This window comes from Solea solea, chromosome 19 (genome assembly GCF_958295425.1).
Source record: "Solea solea chromosome 19, fSolSol10.1, whole genome shotgun sequence".
NCBI classification, from domain to species: domain Eukaryota; kingdom Metazoa; phylum Chordata; class Actinopteri; order Pleuronectiformes; family Soleidae; genus Solea; species Solea solea.
The window spans coordinates 10,850,377-10,871,720 of NC_081152.1; the positions used below are offsets into that span (position 1 = coordinate 10,850,377).

The 21,344-nt window shown below is 40.4% G+C and overlaps 1 protein-coding gene across 1 annotated transcript in view; it reads left to right on the top strand.

Moving 5' to 3' along the window:
• Positions 1–21,344, top strand: part of LOC131446138 (astrotactin-2) — a 249,769-nt gene that overhangs the window by 104,382 nt on the left and 124,043 nt on the right. Inside the window, exons 5-6 of the mRNA XM_058617167.1 lie at positions 9,280–9,387; positions 12,513–12,659. Coding sequence (XP_058473150.1) covers positions 9,280–9,387; positions 12,513–12,659 — 255 coding nt within the window. The remainder of the gene's footprint in view (positions 1–9,279; positions 9,388–12,512; positions 12,660–21,344) is intronic.

A 21,344-nucleotide genomic window follows, 5' to 3' on the forward strand; every position in this document is an offset into this window, starting at 1 on the left:
TTCAAATTAGCCTCCTCTCTGTAATCACACTCCGTTTTTCTGTTTACTGCCGTCCTGTTTCTGTTTTTTATTGGTGTCCGCTTGTTTGGTGCAGTGTCTGCAGATAAAATAAATGTGTCGTTACAATGCAGATACAATAAGTTCGCTATTTTCTTTCATATTTCATATCTTCTTGCTGACTATCATTGACAAGAAAGACATTTTATGATGAGAACACTCGGTTTAAGCCTCGAACATTTTTTTTACGTTGTACTAGTACCGTTTGTGCATTTTAATATCCAAAAGAAGTCATAAACCAACTGCTAATGTAATACGTTACAGTATATTCACAGAAAACATTAACCGGGCATGCAATTAAGCAATTGAACTGTGTGTGCTTAAACTGTAAAGTAACTGAATAATCTACAGACTTAATCTCATTGATTTAAATAATAAAACAATAAATACTAAGGCAGACATACTGTACATGTAGGAAAGTGTCATTGTCGTGATATGCTGGTAAATAATATCGCATCAACGCCTTTGCTGCATAATATTTGCCCTTTTCCACTACACGATTCTGCACGTTTTTTGTTTTTTATTGCTTTTCCATTAGCAATAGTACCTTGTAACTGGTACTTTTTTTTTTTAGTACCTGCTCTGGCCAGGTTCAACGTGTCACAGATTGGTCAGAGAGTGTCGTCACTGGAGGAGTCATGAGCGCGACGTCCGACACAGGAATGATTTTCAACATTTAGCAAAAGAATATCCAAAATCTCAAAATTGAACACGAGTCTGGCGCATTTAGCGACAGCACTGGCCAAAGCGGCGATCAGGAGCGACGAGCCGCATCACAGTTCAGTGACTTTGTCAGACGGATTCTGTGCTCTGGTCATGCTGAAGGTACTTGAACTAATCTTTTTCATTAACTGATTAATTAACGATTCAGTACACCGAAAAGAACTGCTTTACAAGTCACTAGTTTGTGTGTGTGTCGCATGCAGCCATGCTATGATGACTGCCCATGTTGGGGAGGTATATTGGAAAATAAACAGAATGTAGTCGAGCCGTGCCGTGCCGTGCTGCACCATAGGACTTTCAAAGAAATCTAATGTCATGTTCTTTCCCTTTCTTTGTGAGAACCACTTAATGTGTCTCTCTCTGGTTTTGATGCTTTCTTCCTATGTGTTTTTGCAGCAGCAGGGCTTCTCTCCAGACTATACACTTACTGTTTTCTCTCGGTGGCATTTTATTTGATGTGGGTCCAAATGTCAACTCCTTTTGTTGTCATCCTATATATATGTTTTTTTTCCCTTCTCTCTATGTTACCTGATCTCCTGGAGCATTAGTGTCTTAAGTGCACAGTCACCTTCAGTCTAGCACTGAAGACACTGAAGTCAAGGCAACACTATTGTCATATTGTTGATATATTTACAGTTAACGCTGGTACAGAATAACATACCATATGTTGTTTCCTGTATATAATTAACACCAGTGGTGATGTTGCATTCATATGCGCTCCTACTGCACATTTTTAGCATGCTTTTCACACATGAGATCACGAGTGGGAATTCTCGAATTTGCTCACACATTAAAACTCGTATATATATTTGCACGTGCTTATTTTATTTATAATATTTTATGGTCGTCAAAACCAGCTGGTGTTTAATTTGAGTTGGAAATTTATCTGATGTCAGAGAGCCAAACCTCGCGCTCTAATGTGATTACCGGTCACTAGGCCAGGCAACATGTGTATCCACATACAAGCGTATACACCGTATATGCACTGTGCAGCACACACACACACACACACACATATAAGGGCTGACATTTAGCTCCGAGTCGAGCTCTCGCGTGTCAAGGCAATTTGTTTTGCTCGAGTCACAGAGACATACAAAAACATTCTATGTTAATGAAGACAAGAACAAATGCACAAGTCACCTGTCAGCATATACTGAATATACGCTGTAGTGCTGACCTTCATTTATGATTTTCTCGAGATGGGAAGTCCGGTTCTTTTTTTCAAAGATTTGGATCTTTTGGCTCTTCACTTCTCACACAGAGCCTTGTATTTTAGACTAATCTAGCAATTATGAGTGGTTTGTGTGTTGGTAAACAGTCTTTGAATCAGTGCTTTTACAAAGTCTTATTTGTATGCATTTGTTTTCATCACAACATATACACAGTAACTATTTTCTTAACATGTGAATCAAACTTTAACCCTTCTGTTTAGAGATGTTCCGATACCATTTTTTCCCTCCCGATACCGATTCCGATACGTGTGTTGTGGGTATCGGCCGATACAGAGTACGGATACCAGTGTGTTATAAAAAAATAAAAAAATCATACTACGCCATTATCATTAGTGGTAAGGTTTAAACCCTCTGTAAAACATGAACGAATACAGCAAATGGACACCATTTATTTTTACCAGTGATATGTTATTTCGTTTTTCAGCTTGTACGTTTGTTTTGACTCTGGTCCAAACGCCGCAGCACTAGCAGAGCTTCATGTTTCCATGACGACTGACCGGGAATGGACGCGCGTGACATAATTTTTAACATGACTCTAGATTGTTAAAATGAGTCTCTGAAGTAACGCTAAACTATAAAAACAGAGGCATACATACGCAGGTTAGTTGTAGCGCTGCTCTTTTCGTTTAATAAACGGGCCACTCCAGTTTGACTGTAGGCACGCTAACGGAGCTAGCGCAGCTAACGACGCTAGCGGAGCTAACTGGTAAATACTGTCGAACCGCCGACATGATGAGCTAACGTTAGCTCCTTGTCTACAGGTGTCGGGTGATCAGTTCTTCTTCACACCTCTATAACAGCACAGCGCAACTGTTTCAAGAGCAGCGAAGAAGAACCGTGTCAGAGCTAACGGAGCTCTAATAAATTACGTGGTATCGGATCGGTGCAAGGACTCCAGTACTCGCCGATACCGATGCCCACATTTTCGGCAGTATCGGAGGCACTTCCGATACTGGCATCGGAATCGGAACAACTCTACTTCTGTTACCAACCGGGTCGTCACTGACAGGATCTGGCATGTGTACTTCTCATTACCACAACTCCTAGACTAGTCTAGGATTTTTCAATCAGTGTGACCTCCACTGATTTCTTCAATTTGTCCGGACGAGCTTGCATTTAAATCTGGATCCCCTTTCTCCCGGCCTGTACCACTACACTGGCTGTCTTTGACATGTCTTCCTTCTTGTACATAATGGTTTGATCGAAGGAGATCCGGCTCTCCCCTGCGGGAGTCGGCTCTTCTCCTTCACTACAAAGAATCGGCCCTTAGAGCCGGCTCGTTCGCCAACAACACTTCACTATTATGTCCCACTCATATAGTCTTGATTTGCCCATCATTGTTATTCTGGAAAAGCTGGAGTGGAAAGGGTTAACATTGTTTAGCCAGTATTTCCAGTAAGCAGAAATCATAAGACACATGCTGATATTACATACATTGTGAATAATAAGGCATTTCAATTGGGAAATCATCTTTTATTTTACTCAGTAGCAATACTGTTATGTACCATGATTTCCTACCAACCAGCGGGTTCCCAGACACAACACGTCTCTTATATGTGCAAACACAAACGTGTTTATTTTGATGCTACTATACGAAACAAGAACAGCTGTTCGCTCCTGCTTGTTTTCATTCGCCAGCTCCGCGGATGATTATTTGGATCATGTGTGTTCAGTCATCTGTTACTGAAAAAAAAAACCTCGCCGCAGCCAGATGTATGTCAGAATAGAACTTCACATGAATTACACCGCACAGAATCATCTCCGGTCTAATGAGAACAAATCCAGTCAGAATAATTAGCGACTCACATGAGAAATGACGAGATTAAGTCTAGAGCACTGCGCATAATATTTCTACACCATTTTTTTTCTTCTTTTTTTATTTCTTTCTGGAAGAGAAGTCCATTAGATTATGTGATGTGGACTATTTCTGTGCCGGTGTTAAACGCGTTGTGTGACGCGGTCCTATCAGAGTTTGGTTTGCACTGGCAGAAGATGATTAGCTCTCACAATTCAGATTGAACTCAGGACCTCACCTCCCTGCTTCCCCCATAACTGTTAATCCTCCTCATTACAGATAAGATTGGAAAACAGCTTTCTTCCCTCTCAAGTCAGGACTTCCTCTTCTCTCTCTCTCTCCCTCTCTCTCACACTTATGTACGAGTGTGTTCTCTGCCTTTGTAACAGGCAATAATAGCTGGTTATGACTTCTTTCTTTAATTCACAACACAGAATCACATTATTCTTGCTTCGGTGTGTAATTATAACATAATAATATATAATATAATATAATAAGTCTTGTTCTCCTCAAGCCTTCACACTTGTATACTTTGGGGTAGTGTAGGTTGCAAATTGGTGCTTTACAATTACACTTCATTGAATAGAAGAAGTGTGTTTTTGCACAGGAGATGTTGAGTGCAGTAGGTGCTTTCACAGGAGCGTGTGAGGGGACTGTTGATTAATGAAAAAGTGTAAAAAGAGAAAGATTTTGAAGTGCTAAAATGATCGTGCCGTGTGTTGATTTTCAATGTTTTGATCCCACTTGAATGGAGGGGGGGGGGGGGGGGGGGGGATGCTGCCCAACAGACGGATGATAATATGACAAAATGATCCAATGGACTTCAGGACTCTCAGCTGTAGAAAATGAAATGCTATGCCCCAGTAATAGAACATTGTAGTACCGGCGTGCCGCAGACTCGCCTCGCTGTTCCGGGTGTTGATGTTGACGCTGAGGAAGAGGGAAAAGAAAGATCATGACAGGAGAGAACAGACTGAAAGCGGAAGAAATGTTGTGAAAGGGGAAAAGAAAGCCGTGAAATGGAAAAGGCCCACGGCCACATTTCTAAAGACTTTTGCACCTTGTTTCAGACGCATTCTTGTGTGGGTTATTTATCAAACCTGTGCTCGAGCCTGCAAGCACAATTCACCTGTCACCCGGATCACACGCGCACACATGCACACAGAGTCTGTCAGCTCACCTTTTGTGTGATCCATGAAATGTTACTTTATCCTTTATGCATATGTATTTGGGGAAGGATCATGCAAATGACAGAGAGATGTGTGTTGTTGAATTCATAATTCACTCGATTCACTGCGCCTTTTACACTATTCCTTCCCCCGCGACTCACAGGCATGTTGACATTTGTAAAAGCCGGTTAAAGGAATGATGTGAAGGGGGGGAGGCGGGGTGAAAATGACTGTTCAGCTTTCTGTAAATGCAATGTCAAGCTGCGAAAACGCGTATACATTCCCCACGTGCGCCAACAGCAGTGAAGTGCAATAATTAAAACAATATTTGCTTGCATGAACAAAAGAGTTGAGAGAATCAGAGATTAGCAGATGTTAAAACTTCGTTCAACTTTGATGAAAGTTCCTTTGCCTTTGTGTTCCCGCGTATTGTCCTAAATTTAACCGTAGTTATTTTGAGGTTCGTTAACAGAACAGCGTTTTAATGAAACATGTTTTGTTATTTTAATTGGACTTTTCGTAAACATTCACACTATCGTCACCCCATTAATGAGTGCTTCTCATTGCACAGCTTTACAAAATGTCCTGATAACACATGAGAAGGCAGCCGTAGTCTCAGGTGACATAATTAGCTCTCAATGTAGTCTCTCAAGTGCACATTTATTCAAGTGCTAATTTGTAGTGGTAGTTCTATACAAGTCCAAACCATGGTACATGGCTTTTATATGTATAGTGCCCCTCCAAAGGTATTGGAGTAGTATATGTACTTAAGTATGAAAAATTATTTTCTGATATAAAATGTACTTACGTTTTAGAAGTAAAAGTGCGATTCTTCTTCTGATTTTTACTTGGTAGTAACGAGTAACAAAGAGAGTTAGAGGAGTAAAAGTAAAACAGTTGCTAGAAATGTAAATAAAGTACATACACATGAATTGTGTACTTAAGTACAGTAACAGTAAGTATTTGTACTTGCATGACATTACAAGACTGTAAATATCTCAGTGTAGTCACCAAAAGTTGCGCATTGCAGCTTTAGCTCAGTAATCAGAGTCAAGTATAAGGACTTTTTTTCTATTTTGGTGTGGACCACTTTTGTTCACAAGACCTTCATATGCTGCAACATATCTGCAAGACAAGGGCATTTTTGGGGTTGTTTGTTGTTTGGAAAAACATCAGCCATTTAAACTAAAAAATGTGGCCCACACATGAAACAGCTGCAGTTTCATTACATTTTATAACTGACGGAGTTCATATCACATCCTACTCTTCATTGGCTAATGCCCCCAGTTACGTCTGAGAAAGGCACTGAAGGTGACCGAGTACTTCTCAAGCACGGCGGGGAAAAAAGAAACACCCCTAACCTTTGAAAAGTACTCAAAAGTAAAACGTGAAAACAGATTAATTTCACCACCACACTCCATAAGGTTAATCAGGTATCGATCTACAGAAATGGAAAATGTAATTACTTTCACACTGCGAGACGTCTGTCCTAAAAGAAGGTGGCACTCCTGTCAAAGTGCTAATCAAATGTGAGGAGTGCGTGAAGCATGTTGGGGGTTTTTTTTTTGGTTTATTTTTCTTGAGAGTTTTAATTCAAGCCCCATTCAAAGTTGCTATGCGCTTAGGTGAAATATATAGATTTGACCTGATACACCAAGTTAAACTCGAGATGCCGCAAACACATCGTTAGTGACGTGAAAACCTGTAGAAAAAAGAAATAACAGTGTTGGAAATGCTTGCTCTTGTCTGAGTAACACAGTTAACAGAAGCTCACGACGGAGCTGCAGGGAAAACATTAACTGCAATTAAGTGCATTTACATTACATTTGCCTAAAAAGACAGCTTTATGAATTAATTAAGTATCAAGTGCTGTTTATCTCGGTAAAATATGGGGATATGGGATTTAAAGGCACATGCTGATTTCGTTCAACAGTGAGTCTATTTATTTTTTCTTTCTTCTGGCTGTGTTTCCATCCTCCACCTCTCCAGGCACGTTCCATCATGATGCATAAATTCAGAACCAATTTTACACCACATTGGCTTGATTTCACTCTCCACATACTGCCGCACTCTTACACTTCAGATCCAACTCCACTCTCGACCTGCTCAAGTGCACCAGACCAAAGGGAAGATTGCAGCTTTTTTTTTTACCCTGATGTTGTAGAACTTTTAATCATGTCTTAATATTTAAATGTTTAAATTTAAATTTAAATTTAAATGTCCACAGGCCATAGCATTCTGGTTTGTTTGCAGGTTTGTTGCGTCTTCGGGACCTTTTTTTCCCACCTGAAAAAGATCTATTACAGCAGGTTTATTCAATGAGTTAAACTCATTGAGACGTTGCAAATATATAAGACTAATGGCGCTTTTCCACTGTGCAGTTCCAGCACGGCTCGGCTCCACTCAACTCTTTTTCTTTGCTTTTCCATTAGTGACAGTACCTGGTACCTTTTTTTTAGCACCTGCTCTGGCGAGGTTACAAGTGAGCTGAACTGATACTAAAATATGACGTTGACAGAGGACGCTGGAAGAGTAATGAGCACGATGTCCAACACAAGAATCAAACCGAACAATGCCGAACTGTAGATCAATTAAAAAGACTTGAAAACATGTGTTAATCTCCAACATTTAGCAAGGAAATTCCTTAAATCTTCGTCTGTTGTATTTAGCGACAGCACTGCTGAAAAGATGATGATCAGGAGCCGAATCACAACCCATTCAGCCATATTTTCAGTGACTGAGTATGTCCGGTGATTGCAGGAAGTACTGAACTAATCTTAGAATTAACTGATTCTAATGATTGAGTTCCACCGAAAAGAACTGCTTTGCTCGTCACCAGTCTGTGTGTTTGTGTCGCATTATAAAACCAGGTTGTGGCAGTTTTGTGCAGCCGTGCTATGACGATCGTGTCCTAGTTTGAGGAGGTACTACAGTAATGGAAAACGACGTGCCTGACACCAAACCAAGTAGATTGAAGATTGAATTGAAGATTGAATGACTTTATTCCTCCCCCAGGGGGGAAACACACATTCACAACAGCTCACTTGAAATGATAATAGAATAAAAATAAAAAATAAAAAATAAAAAATAAAATAAAATAAAATAAAATAAAATAAAATAAAATAAAATAAAATAAAATAAAATAAAATAAAATAGTAAGAAAATTACAAAAAGGTAAGTACGAAAGTGAGTAGAGTCGAGCTGGGCCAAGTCTTGCTACAACCGTAGTATAAAAAGCACCACAACTTTCAGCCACATCACGACAATCAAAATGCAACCGATCCCAGAATTTGACGGACATAAAAGCAAGAAACAAAGTGTATAGACAGCATATAGTATCCTCCAAACAGATACCATGCATCACCATATTAGCACAACATACCATCCCCGTAGTTTGCTGTCTTCCTCCATGCTTCCTTCTTTTAATTTGCTGTAACAGGTGAAGCGTCTCTTTGTCAGCTGCTCCGTCACGGCTGATATAAAAACATCGATTTTCTTTCTTTCCTTTATCTCGTTTCCACTCTGGGAGTTTAGGGTGCATAATCACTGTGATCCTGAGGATTATACAAGCAATACATATTTGCAACATTAAGATTAGACGTTGTTTGTAGAGACATGGCATGTTTTCAGGCTGTGTCTTTTAGACTCCATTTATTATGTAATTGATAGTAATTAATAGAGTCTGTGGATGGTGCATGCAGTCCTAAGCTGGCTACACGCTGTATTTATTTATCAGGCACAGATCATTAAATACAACACTTAAATTCGGTGACTATTGTCACATTGGGGCTTGTTAAATTAGCAGTGATGTGGGTTTTGATGCTGATGTGGATGGGCGGAACAAGCCCAGCCTCCTACCTTTAAGAGCCTTGCTACTCACTGCATGTGTTTCAAATAGTGAATATGCTGCAAAACAAAGGCAGATTTATGTTTGTATCTAAGTTTGTTTACATGAACAAGTTTGTAACTCGGAAACGGAAGCTCATAAGCGCAATAACGTGAATTATTGGACTTACACTTGTCAGTCATTGCCATTGCCAGACTGTTGATCTGCAAATGTGTGTGGAAGTGTGAAGTGTACTTAATCTCTACTGCAGAGCTGTAATCATACTGTGATTATGTGATTATGCTGTGAGGAAGAGCTTTTAAAGCCACAGTTAATATAAGGTGTTCACCATATTCCTTCCGTTTTTTTGTCTTTCTTCTTTGGGTGACTTGGGAAAACTACAAATTCACAGAGTGACTGATTTTTTTTCACTTTGATTTCTCTCCACTTTATTTACTCTTCTCATGACACTGCCAGCGACTGGAGGGGTGTTTGGTCCTCAAGGAGAATCGGGGTCGGAGCCTGAAGATGACGGCCAAATGAAGTTTTACACAGAACAACACAGAGGACGAAGACGCGGCAAAGGTAACAAAGAACAGAAGGCGACTTCTTTGTGTACTATTATTTATGTGCTTTATTGTTAAACGTATTAACGTGGATCACGGCCACTCTTTTATCTACTGCTGAAACGGCCATAAAGTAAAAGGGAAATAAAATCCCCCCCAAAAAAAAAACTAATTGAAAATGAAAAAGAAATAATGGACTGGAAGTCCATATCTGGGTGAAATGAGGCTAGACGTTTCTGGAATTGTCAGCAGAGCTGGAAGTAGGAAGGAGTCGCACGCCTTCCCTATGGGATACAAACTGCTGTTCCGCGGCACGACTCGGTGACACTCAGGTCAGATATATGAGCTGATGTAAAAGGAGGCGCCGTGATGAGCGCAGCTGACTCAGACAAGTTTGATGGGAAGAATCATTCTCACTTCCTCTCCCACGGTGAGACACGTGATAGGGAAAAACTGTGTGTGTGGTATTGGTGTATGTGAGTACGACACCGAGAGAAAATGAAACACACATCACGGTTTAATGCTCAATCTTGGGTCTGCCATTTTTAGACCTAGGAACATTGGTTTTATGTCATGAAAACTAATTTAATTTTCAATTGTCTGTATGGTTCATGAGTAATATATAATGTCCGCCATTTGTTTGCAATGTACCACACTAAACTAAAGCCTTGTTGTCAAACTTAATTTATTAACAATATGAATGCAACAATAACATGTATTAATGCTTAAATCCAGGGAGGATTTAACCACGTTCCCAGTGGGACGTGATTAAATCCTCAATTCCACCTTCGTGACGCCATTTTCATTGATCGTTCAAAAACAATGTAGATCAATGTATTTCTATTATTTCCCATGTGCACAGCATGCTCTTGCACTGTAAGAACAGAAGGGCACATTATGGTTAAAGTATTATATTTTTATATATTTTATAATAATAAATGCTAACAAATCCACTTTTACTGCAGTAAAAATTGATGAGAATTATTTAGATGAGCTATTTGGAACACGGGACACAGAGTAATACATACATTTTACATTTTAATGTAAGCATGTAATGTGATTTATTGCTTACAAATATAGAAACAGAAAGGGCTTGGCTTTGTGGTTAGAGATGTCAAAGTCCTTCTCTTAAACTCTACTTTCCTCTTTATGGACACTTAGATTTTATTGCAAAAAGGATTGTGGCTAGACGACTTGTAAAGACATAAAGCCAATGGTTACAATGTGTGTTAAAATCACAGCGTGTATAAAGAGACTGGGATTCCTTTTAGATGAAGGGCAGAGAAAAATAAAAGGAAAATGAGACACAGTTCATCTCTAACATGAGCTTCTGCGCTTCAACATTTGTTTTTTTTGGTCACTTTATGTTTCCAAATGCTTTGGTGTTTCTTGAGCAGTCCCTTTTTAAATGACTGTACCTGGCAGTGTGCACAAGAGCACAGACTAAACATTTGGTTCGGGACCACAGTAAGTGTTTTTCAGCGTGAGTGTGCATGCTTTTGTCCACTCAGTAGGCTTTTATAGTGATTGAGGGACCCCGTCACATGCCCATTGACACCACCCACACCCCAAAGGGATTAACTGCCCTTCCATTTTTGCTGGAGACAGCTTTGTCCATGTCCCCCTCATCCCGTCGTCCTGTGGCTGAGGTAGACAGAAGACTCGGTGCGGAAGCATGCACTCATTATCCTAACTTTGACCTTGAGTTGCATCTCACTGTTTCCAGGCCTGGCAAGATTCCCCTGGACCTGTTTGTCTCCAGGAACATAGAGGGTTTGAGACTCGACTCAGTAGTTCCAGAGATGAGAGAAGTTAAAGGAATACTTAGCATTTAGCTTTGTATTACTAGAATAGAAGTAGTATTTTTTTAAGTTGTTTGAGTCGAGAGATATCTAAATAAAAATGTTGTTACGTGCCCACCAGTGACACTTGGTCCGAGGCTTGAAACTGCAACGCTAATTCCGCAGCTTTTAGACCCTCGCGTATGGGGGCGGGACCTCATTCCCAGAATGTAAACAGTGTCCGCCATCTTTGCTAACAGTTACGCTAACAGGACCAAGTGTTACTGGTGGGCACGTAACAAAGAAAAGAATGAAGGGGAAACTGAGGTTGGTCAACACAATTTTTCAAAACTACTACCCCTATTTTAGTAATACTAAGCTAAATGCTAATTGGTGAAGTATTCCTTTAACTATGTCATTTATAAATAGTTGAATGTTATTCTAAGATACACACTCATCTAGAAACGGCACTCTTATCAGCAAATTAGACATTTTGTTTACTATACATCGCCATGCCATTACAGGATTTTGTTAACGCCACGGCTTCCTTTGTTTAAAACAGAAAACGTTAGTGGTATTGACTTGTGAAACAAACCTGTGCACATACTTCAGGGTGAACACTTAGCATCTCTCGATAGAGTAACTATCTAGTCATTCTTCTGAGGCCTGGAGATTGTGAGACATTTTTTGTGACGTTTCCCAGCGTTTAGATCAGAGCGCCAGAGTCTGTTTTCAAAAAGATGTAACGGAACCAGAACATGTTTAACAGTTAAGGTTTAGCGAGACCATATATCTCTCATCCGCCACCCTTATATCCTAGTAACCCTCCTTTCAGGCGGCTGAGTTCTCCCTCATGATAAATATCAGTAGACAGAGGTTAAGTGGCTAATTTCATTCCCTTTATCCTGGCATGGATACAGGGAGGCCTGACGGAGCCAAAGGGCAACCAAAACAACCAATCTATAACCCTGTCAGTGGCAATGAGATCATGTATCATGCCGACAAATGATTCTGGGCTTTGGTATTCTAAGTCATCTTTTACCTACGTGTGCCAAACCTGGACCCGGAATGGAGTCATAAATCAGGAGAACGATTAACTGTATTAGGGATTTTTTTTTTTGGGGGGGGGGGGGGAGCTTGAATGTTCTACTTACCCAAAGTATGGCACCAAGGTGGATGATTTTGTCTGCATATCTAATGTGTCTGTGGGCAAAAGTAGGACTTTACTGTGAAGGATTTATTTTTTATTTTTTTTTTCAAACACCATCTGTGATCTTTTTAAGATCCCAAATTAAACACGAGTTTATGTAAAACAGCTCACCTTTAATGTGTTTTTTTCTTCTTCCTCTTTCTCTACCTTTAGGCCACCCACACAGTCCTCTAAATAAGGTCACCCTGACGCTGATTACCATCAGCACGTGTGTCATTGCCATTGTCTACGCTACGCAGGAATCCTGCCCTCTCACTGTCAAGGTTACCCTCCATGTGCCTGAGCATTTTGTTGCGGACGGTAAGTGCAACACATGTATTAGACCTTGGCCAAGTATTCACATAAAGTATATCCAGAATAAATCTCTCGGTATTTCTCTCTCTCTTTTGCTTTTTGTTGCATTGCCTCTGTGTGTGTGCTTTTTGCGTAGGTGTGATGATTTGTCAATAGGATTATTTAAAATGTAAGCTGGAGCATGGGCCAGGGAAACTTTTGTGAATCCCTTTAAACCTGTATTACTTAGAATTACTAGAAAATTAGTTGATTGTTGAGACTTTGTAGGAAGAAGATCCGGGTCCGCAACACGGTTGGAACAAAGAGCCTCTCTGCATGTTTCTCTCCGTGTGTGCGTGGGTTTCCTCGGGTTCTCCGGTTTCCTCCCACACTCCAAAAACATGCAGATTTGGGGATTAGGTAAATTGGACACTCTAAATTGACTCTAGGTGTGAATGGATGGTTGTTTTTCTCTATGTGGCCGTGTAATGGACTGGCAAACCTGTCCAGGGTGTACCCCGCCTTTTGCCCTGTGTCAGCTGGGATTGACCCCCCCATGACCCTCATGTGGATGATAAAGCGGTAGGAGATAACTGAGTGAGAGAGAAATTGATTGTCTGGTCTGAGCTCCTCCCACCAGATCAGCAGAGACGGACGCAAGTTCTTCATACACCACAGACAACCTGAGGCAATCTTTCATCTTTGAAATAATCTGCCAATATAAGGAGTGCCTGCTCTCTCAGAAGTGCTCTTTGATTGGGCTCCCATCATAGGTCAGACTGGAAAGTAGTCAGTATTTTTTTTTTTTTTGCTTTCATGAGGTCTGAAAAAGCATCGGTTTCAAAAAACACTAAATCTTTGATCATTTATGACCAATATGAGCTGTTTTTGGAGACTCATCAATGACAGGAAATACAGGAATCCCTCAGGTTGCAGCCAACAGTAACATGACCCCTCCACCTCTGGACGGAGGATCCACTCTGCTGTGAATGAAGAGTGGCTGCAAGAGGAGGCAATAAACCAAATGTAATTTCACATCTAGGGGAGGATCAGCCATCACTGTTTGCCACTTTCTAGGCTACTGTCTGTCTTGTCTTGCCTGTCATGTCTGACTTGACATGAATATTTGCAACCCGCTTTGAGAGTTGGCGTGTCTGGCAGTGGTGAAATAAATATGATCGGCGTGCTACCAAGGCAGATGACATGGGTAATTAACAAGCTAGTTTCCCCACTGTGTTATTTCACAGAACAGGAAAGTACTAATTTTCTGTGAAATAACGCATTTAAAAAGCCGCCTGCTGGCTCTCTAGTCTTTTTGTGTGCACTAACATTAAAATAACCCAATAAAATGATAATGTCAACGTTATTATCTTGGATTATTCTTAGTAATAGAAGTAGCAGTAGTAAACACACATTTTAAATATAAAAACTTGCATACGCATACCATGAAAATTGTATTTTAGCATAAAGATGTGAATCAATCAATCAATTAAACTTTATTTTTATAGCAATTCAACTCAAAGTGCTTCACAGGATAAAAACGTATTCAAAGAAAGCAACCCAAAGGCCCACCCCCCCCCCACACACACACACAACAACCGTTTCAGCCGACAGATGGCTGGTATTATGTATTAAAAACAGCAATGGAGAAGTGAAGAAATGAGGAAAAGATGAAGTAAGAAGCGAGAGAAGGACGTGCGGAAAAGAAGAGAAGGATAAATAAAATAAAATACATAGTGTACATACATAAATAATAGTGCGTGATCTAAACAGGAGGTAAAAGAGAAATTAAAAACATCAATAGTAACACATTAAATGTAATGAAATAGATAAGTGAATCAGTACTTAAAATGAGGTGAGAATGTTAAAGGATACTATAAAGGCTCCCTAAAATTAAATAATAAAGATAGTACAAATAAACACTACAGCTCAGGTAAAAGCCAGGTTAAAAAGCGGGTCTCAAGTTTGTTTTTATCATGTTATTTTGGCCGATACCTACAGAAAACCGAGACTATAGGCGGTGCACAAGTCTAGTTCTACTTAAAGTTTACTTGATTTAACATTATGCTAAAATATGATAATAAAAATGACCTCTCAACCTTGCCAAGAGTATCCTGCTTACCCTCGCTTATAAGGAAAGGATACAGGAATTCATTTTAACATTCATCCCTTACTGTGAGATAAGGCTTTTTTTTTTGCTGCGGCAGATGTTTGAACACTCAGCAACGTGCAATTCTATTTTTAACCATGTGATGTAAAATGAACGACAAACCTTAAATGTTCATTCACCAATTTCCTTTACACTGAAACAAAATCACTGTCACTGACACATTTCTGTTCAGCGTTAAACTTCAGTATGTCTTGCTGTTGTCGTGTTATAAAAGTTGACCTTGGCGTGAAACGAGGATGCAGAAATGTGCGGCATGTTTTCACAGTAGCAACATTCCACCATGATGTGCCATTTATTTTTGTTTGTTTTGGGCCATAATGGGATACTCTTGTCCTTCAGCGTTATACCGTAGAGGTGACTTTAACTTTGCGCTGTTGTTTAGTGGTGGAAAAAAAACAACATTATATAATGTGTATACTTTCCAATGTCAGAAGGACCAGCTAATGGACCGGGGATGGCTCAGCATGCTCCCCTTTTTTTTCTGTTTATAAATGGCTTGCAGTAAAAACTCTACCCCTTCAACCTTGATTTGTGGTTTGCAATATGCATACTTTTCAGTTTAAAATCCCCACCCCCCAACAGTACAAATGACACATAACTATCCAGGAAAAAAAAGGTAAAAAATGTGTTTGGACTGAAAAAAAAAAGAGAGCAACAATCATGACACAAAAAGCTTCAAAGGGAAACAGCGTGATTTATTACCTCTGCAACCAACAGAGTGGCATTTTTAGCAATCGGATTGATGAAGAGTTGTGTGTGTGTTCGAAACATGGTGATTGTTTCTTTCTGTCTTTGTTCTGCTGTTAGGAGCTCTTTTCTCTGTGCGGACTTTATTACATGAGGCTGCTCGCCGCAGATTGGAATACTACCCTCTTTTATGGCTTGCACTTTCTCAGTTGACATGGCATAAACATTCAATTCAACTGCCACGACTCCTCCAAGGTTTTGCTTTATTTATACCCAAACAAACCCAATAAACGTAAATCGTGCGAACGGCGCTATATATTATAATTTGGACAGTGGCACACAAACAAGTTATATGTGCCGCTGTCCAAATTATATTGAAGACATAGCCCCCTTGAGTCACTCTTTTTGAAATAAATGTAGTCGATAATAGACAGTATTTGCAAAACAAGTGTGAATCAAAGAAGGCTAAATTAAGCATGTGGGAATGGCTGGCGAGACAGGTGCTTAGACTTCTGAGTCTGTTGTAAATTCCTCACTGGCGATGAAATATTAATAATTTGGGTCCATGTATTTGCAAGATACTGCTCTACAAGCCTCAATGGCAGCAGAGAGAAAAATGGAAAATGTGCAAGGAGTTAAGTGAAGTAAGAGAGAGTGAAGAGCTGGGGCAATTTAGCTAATGATTGCCATATCTCTGAAAGCAGAGCATTCACATATCAGTCAATCAGGTGCTCTTGCTGCTGGGTCCTCATTCCTAGTCCACCCACACACACACAGAGACACTGTGGAGATGAAAACATATTTTTTTTCCTTTGTGTATCTACAGTATCCATCTGTTATATGTAATGCAGGCTTTTTTTTTTAAATATGTAAGTTCCTACATGCTGTGCCACACTAATCACATTAACATTAGATATTTGTGTCTGTCACTGACGTCATTTTGAGTGTCTCTCATAAGCGTCTTGTCCATAATACATTCGAGTCAAGTCCACTCTAACATTTATCTTTAATGTGTCTCGGCAACCGCTAGTCATTGTGCTGCAGAATTTATAATGGATGCCTTCCCCCGTTAGTGCCTCACCCTGTCCAGACCGATTTTATAAACACAGCAGATAAAGGCCAATCCTCAGTTTGAGCATCAGTCAGTCTGGTGCGGTTTGTTATGGTCCACATGATGTAAATGTTATCATCCGCCCATGTTGATGGGACCATTTTTGACCACGTGATACAGGAAGGATACTACTAAGTATCATAATGACATATATTATGAGTTTAGGTACACATGCTTGCATGCACACCAGTCCAACGCAGACTCTCATGTTATAGAACAACTAACAATGTATGCAAGTATGGAGAGCCATTTCTACCTTTGCAGCGTCCATCCATCCATCCATCCATCCATCTGCAACCGCTTTATCCACTACACAGTTCCGGCACGAATCGGCACGGCACGGCTCAACTTTCTTGCTTTTCCATTAGTGATAGTACCTGTACAAGAATCAAAGCAAACAATGCCTGAACTGTAGATCAGTTAAAGATCATGAAAACGTGTGTTAATCTCCAACATTTAATGCAGAAAGAAAATGTCTAGAATCTCATTATTTAACAGAAAAGCCGGCAATCGCGTCATAAGGAGTCTTCCCTACGGTCATGCAGGAAGTACTGAACATGCTCTGATGACTCCGCCCACATTGTGGAGATACTATAGTAATGGACAACGACACCAAGCTGAGTCGTGCTGGAACTGTGTCGTGGGAAAATCCCCAATAGAGACTGTTTCCCCCACATAGAGACATCATCAACAACCATTTACTACTAAGTTTCAGTTTGGAGTGTGCATGTTTGTGGGAGGACGGTGGGAGGAAACCGTAGAACCCGAAGAAAAACCTGTATTTCCTGTCTTTGATGAGTCTCCAGAAACAGTTCATATTGGTCATAAATGTTCAAAGAATTAGTGGTGTTGCTTCTTCAAAACCGTGATGGGAGACTTTGCCCAATCAAAGGGCACTTCAGAGGCACTCCTCATATTGGCGGATTATTTCAGAGAGGAAAGATTGCCTCAGGTTGTCTGTGGTGTATGAAGAACTTGCGTCTGTATCTGCTAATCTGTTGGGAGGAGCTCAGACCAGATAATCAATTTCTCTCTCACTCACTCATCTTCTACCGCTTTATCATCCACATGAGGATCATGGGGGGGGGGGCCAATCCCAGCTGACATAGGGAGATAGGCAAGGGTACACCCTGGACAGGTTTGCCAGGTCATCACAGGGACACATAGAGACAAACAACCATCCACTCTCACATTCACACTGTGGGATGAAACCGGAGAACCCGTAGAAAACCCACGCACACACAGGGAGAACATGCAAACTCCATGCAGAAGTGCTAACCACTAAACCAACCATGTGGCCAACTTTTACAGCAGTCAAATGATTTGTTTGTTGTCTTGTCTATGCACCATTTGTTTTTTTTGTCTTCTTTTTAATTGTGGATTGAGCGTGACAAAGTTTACCCTCAGGAAACTATAATCAGGCTTTTTTTTTTTGTACTTTTTGTTTTGTTATTTCGCTGCAAAGTCTGTACCGTGTGTTCACTGGAAATTGGACTCAGACAGCGCGGGCACCTGAGGCAGAGCAGATGTGATAAAAGGTGGCTTAACACAGTAGTCTGGCAGGCATACAGTCAGGCAGCAGGCGGGCAGTCGGAGCAAACAAACAAACAAATCCAAGAGATAAATAAACAGAACAAATCCTGGCAAACCACATACAGTATAAGTAGAGTCAGGACAAGGTGCCGGGAAGCAATAAAAAGTATTACAACACCATCGCTCCAAGGCTTCACATATAGTTTTGTCGGGTGTGTGAGTTGCCCTCTGTGTCAACTGGAGAAATAATGAGTGATAGGAGGCGTGTGAACAGGCAAGTGATGAGGTCGGACGTCTGTATGAGCAGTGAACGCAGCAAGGCTGACGAGTTGACAGATGAGATATGGCAAGACAAGGTAAACGTTAAAACACACCAACTAATGTGTACAACTGGACGGCGGTAGAGCAGTGGGCCTGTCAGGTCCACACCGTGACGAGCTCAGCGAGCGGAAATAAACATATCGTACAAGTTAATGGGGTTAATATGCAGGCATTGCATCTTAATGTTACTTCATTTATTCTCATCCCGAAGGCAGGGAAATGTGAAGCCCAAAAAAAGAAAGACGGCGTTTTATCACCTGGGAAATTATCTTTATTTAGTTGCGTGTAATCATGAGCCTATGTGGCATTAAAGCGCAGGGAGAGAGAAAAAACATTCTGAATCAAATAAATAATTCATGTAAAATTCTCCGGTATGTTGCAAGTTAACTCAGTAATTTAGTCCCAGACAGAGGAGGGAGTGATCTAGTTTTTCTTAATTCACGATTATGCACAGTTGCCTGCAATCAGCGTTGTTCTAATATACAACTCAAGAGGGGTTTCTTCACAGGTCTCAGAGAAACTAACCCATAATGCTCCTCGCCGTATGAGCTGAAGCCATTAGATTTCTCCACGCTCTCAGCAAACAGGGGCTGCTGCCAGTCGTGTTCACTAAACTGCAGTGATGCAGGAAATAGCCTCGTTACACTCATCTCTGGGTAGCTTGACCTGGGAGAGGCGTTAAGGGATCCTTTCAGGGGGAGTTGTGTGTGTTTTTCAGCAGTTTTGGTATTTAGGTGGGCGCTAAATGCAAAAGCAATAGCAGACTTTGCTTTTTAGAGACACACGAGTCTATGATTGTTTTAAATTTGCTAATTTCAAAGAGCAAATCGTGAATTTATGCCAGCATTAGTGAGATGGAAAGGAAAATACACTGTAACGACTTATTTGTCATACCATACCAATTTTAATATCCTGTACATTGTTATGATCATTCATGAGAGGACTTCACTGTGTGAGGTTATCACACCACAGCTTGAAGTTTTAGTCCAGACCTGAAGCACAGTTGCCATTTTTCAATGGTAAATGGTGTGAATTAGGGCTGCAGGATGCATTGTTTGAGCGTTGTCATCGCGATGTGAGGCATGTGCGAAGGTTTTCTAATTCTTTTTGAAATTTTGTTTTGCTTCAGAAACACATCTCTGAACTAGCACCTCTGACTCTGGGGCCACTTTCCAGACGGAAACGGCACGAAACGTAAACGATCTTTTTCGTTTCAGGAAATATCTCCGTCGGCTGTAGTGCATATTCCAGGACTGGAAGTTATAATAACACAAACAGAGACAGAAGGAACGAGTGAGCCAGGGGAAAGAAAAGTGAAATAATGTCTGTTTGTTTACGATTTTGTCTGTTTGTTGCCGAATCGTAAACAAGCAGACGAGGTCAAACGCTCGACCTTCGCGCGACCACTCAGCAGTGGCTGCAACTATTTCTCCACGGGAGGCATCTGACGATGATGAGGATGGTGGTGATGATGATGATGAAGATGATGATGGCTACTTTTAGCCAAAACCACTCAAGCACTTGTTCACCACCACCCCCACCCGCCTCATGTATCAACCTTGGCAGTGTTTTCTGCTGAATTGTGGAATACGGTCTGTGATGATTCAAGCAGGTCCACAGTGGCAGCTGGGCTCCCTCCCAAATTTTCCTTTTGATTTAAATTTTTTTGTGTATTATATCTTAGCTTGTTCACACATTTTTTTAAATTGCCTCTGTCAGGATGTTGTGGTGTGAAAGCTGCTTGTTGCACACTCAACTCCAACAAGCAGATTTGCCTTTTGCAATTTATCCAGGTTAGTTAGGGGTTACTTTTTTAGCATCACAGAAACCGCCTTCCACAAACTTGGCACGCTGTTGCAATATCTATTGCTCTAATTCTATTTGTCTTCTCTTGACAGTGATAGTAATGTTTCTTTTCTTTGGTTTTGTGTGAGGTTCCTTTACCCTGATCATAATATTACAGGCATACTAGCCAGAAAGGACCACCATGAATTGGGTTGTGTATTTATTTATTTATTTATTTATTTATTTATGCATTTCTCTTCCAATTGAAACCTAAAATAAAAGGTGTATGTAAAATATGTACAGCAGCGACCTTCAGTGTTTAAAACAGTGACTGCAATGATTATTTTACCATTTGAATCGTCAACTATCTTGACAATTGCTGAATCTGTTTTCAGCTTCTTAAATGTGAATATTTTCTGGTTTCTTTGCTCTACGTAAAACAAAGAAATCATTGATTAGTGGACAAAAGAAGACATTCGAGAACGTCATCATTTCCAGGTTTGGCAAACAACCGATCAACATTTTACGAGCCAAACAAGTACTCGATTAATCAAGAAAGAAAATCGGGCCCTACTGTGATATCAGTAGAAAACAATGTAAATTAAATTCTCCCAAGATACAGAAATGAAATGCTGCATGTGTCCCTAGCGTTAGTTACAGTGTGTTCATGCACAAACGCATCCACAAACATGTTTTCAAAAAAAAACACTCAAACTATGTTTGTTTAATTTCCATTTGTGAGCTACAGGCTGAGATTGAGAGTAAAAGTGTGACTGCTTTAGAGCAGAGAATTATTATATAATGAGAGGAGACGACAAGGCTATAGTAATGGAGCGTAAAAAAAATGTTATACTCACCGACAAAGTGGTAGAAGAGAGAGAGTCTCTGTTTCTGAAAATATACTATGCAAACAAGTGATATCAGCTGATATCACTGTGTGGCAGTGTGGCTTTTGCCGGTGTTTTCGACATGGATGTTAGAGGAAGGCTGACTGTACCCTTGTGGGTTGGGCTAATCCAAAATACTGAAAACAGGGTCTCTGAAGACACGCTGTTACCTGTGAAACAGGGGTGCTCTGAAAACACCCCCATTAGCACTTGGTACA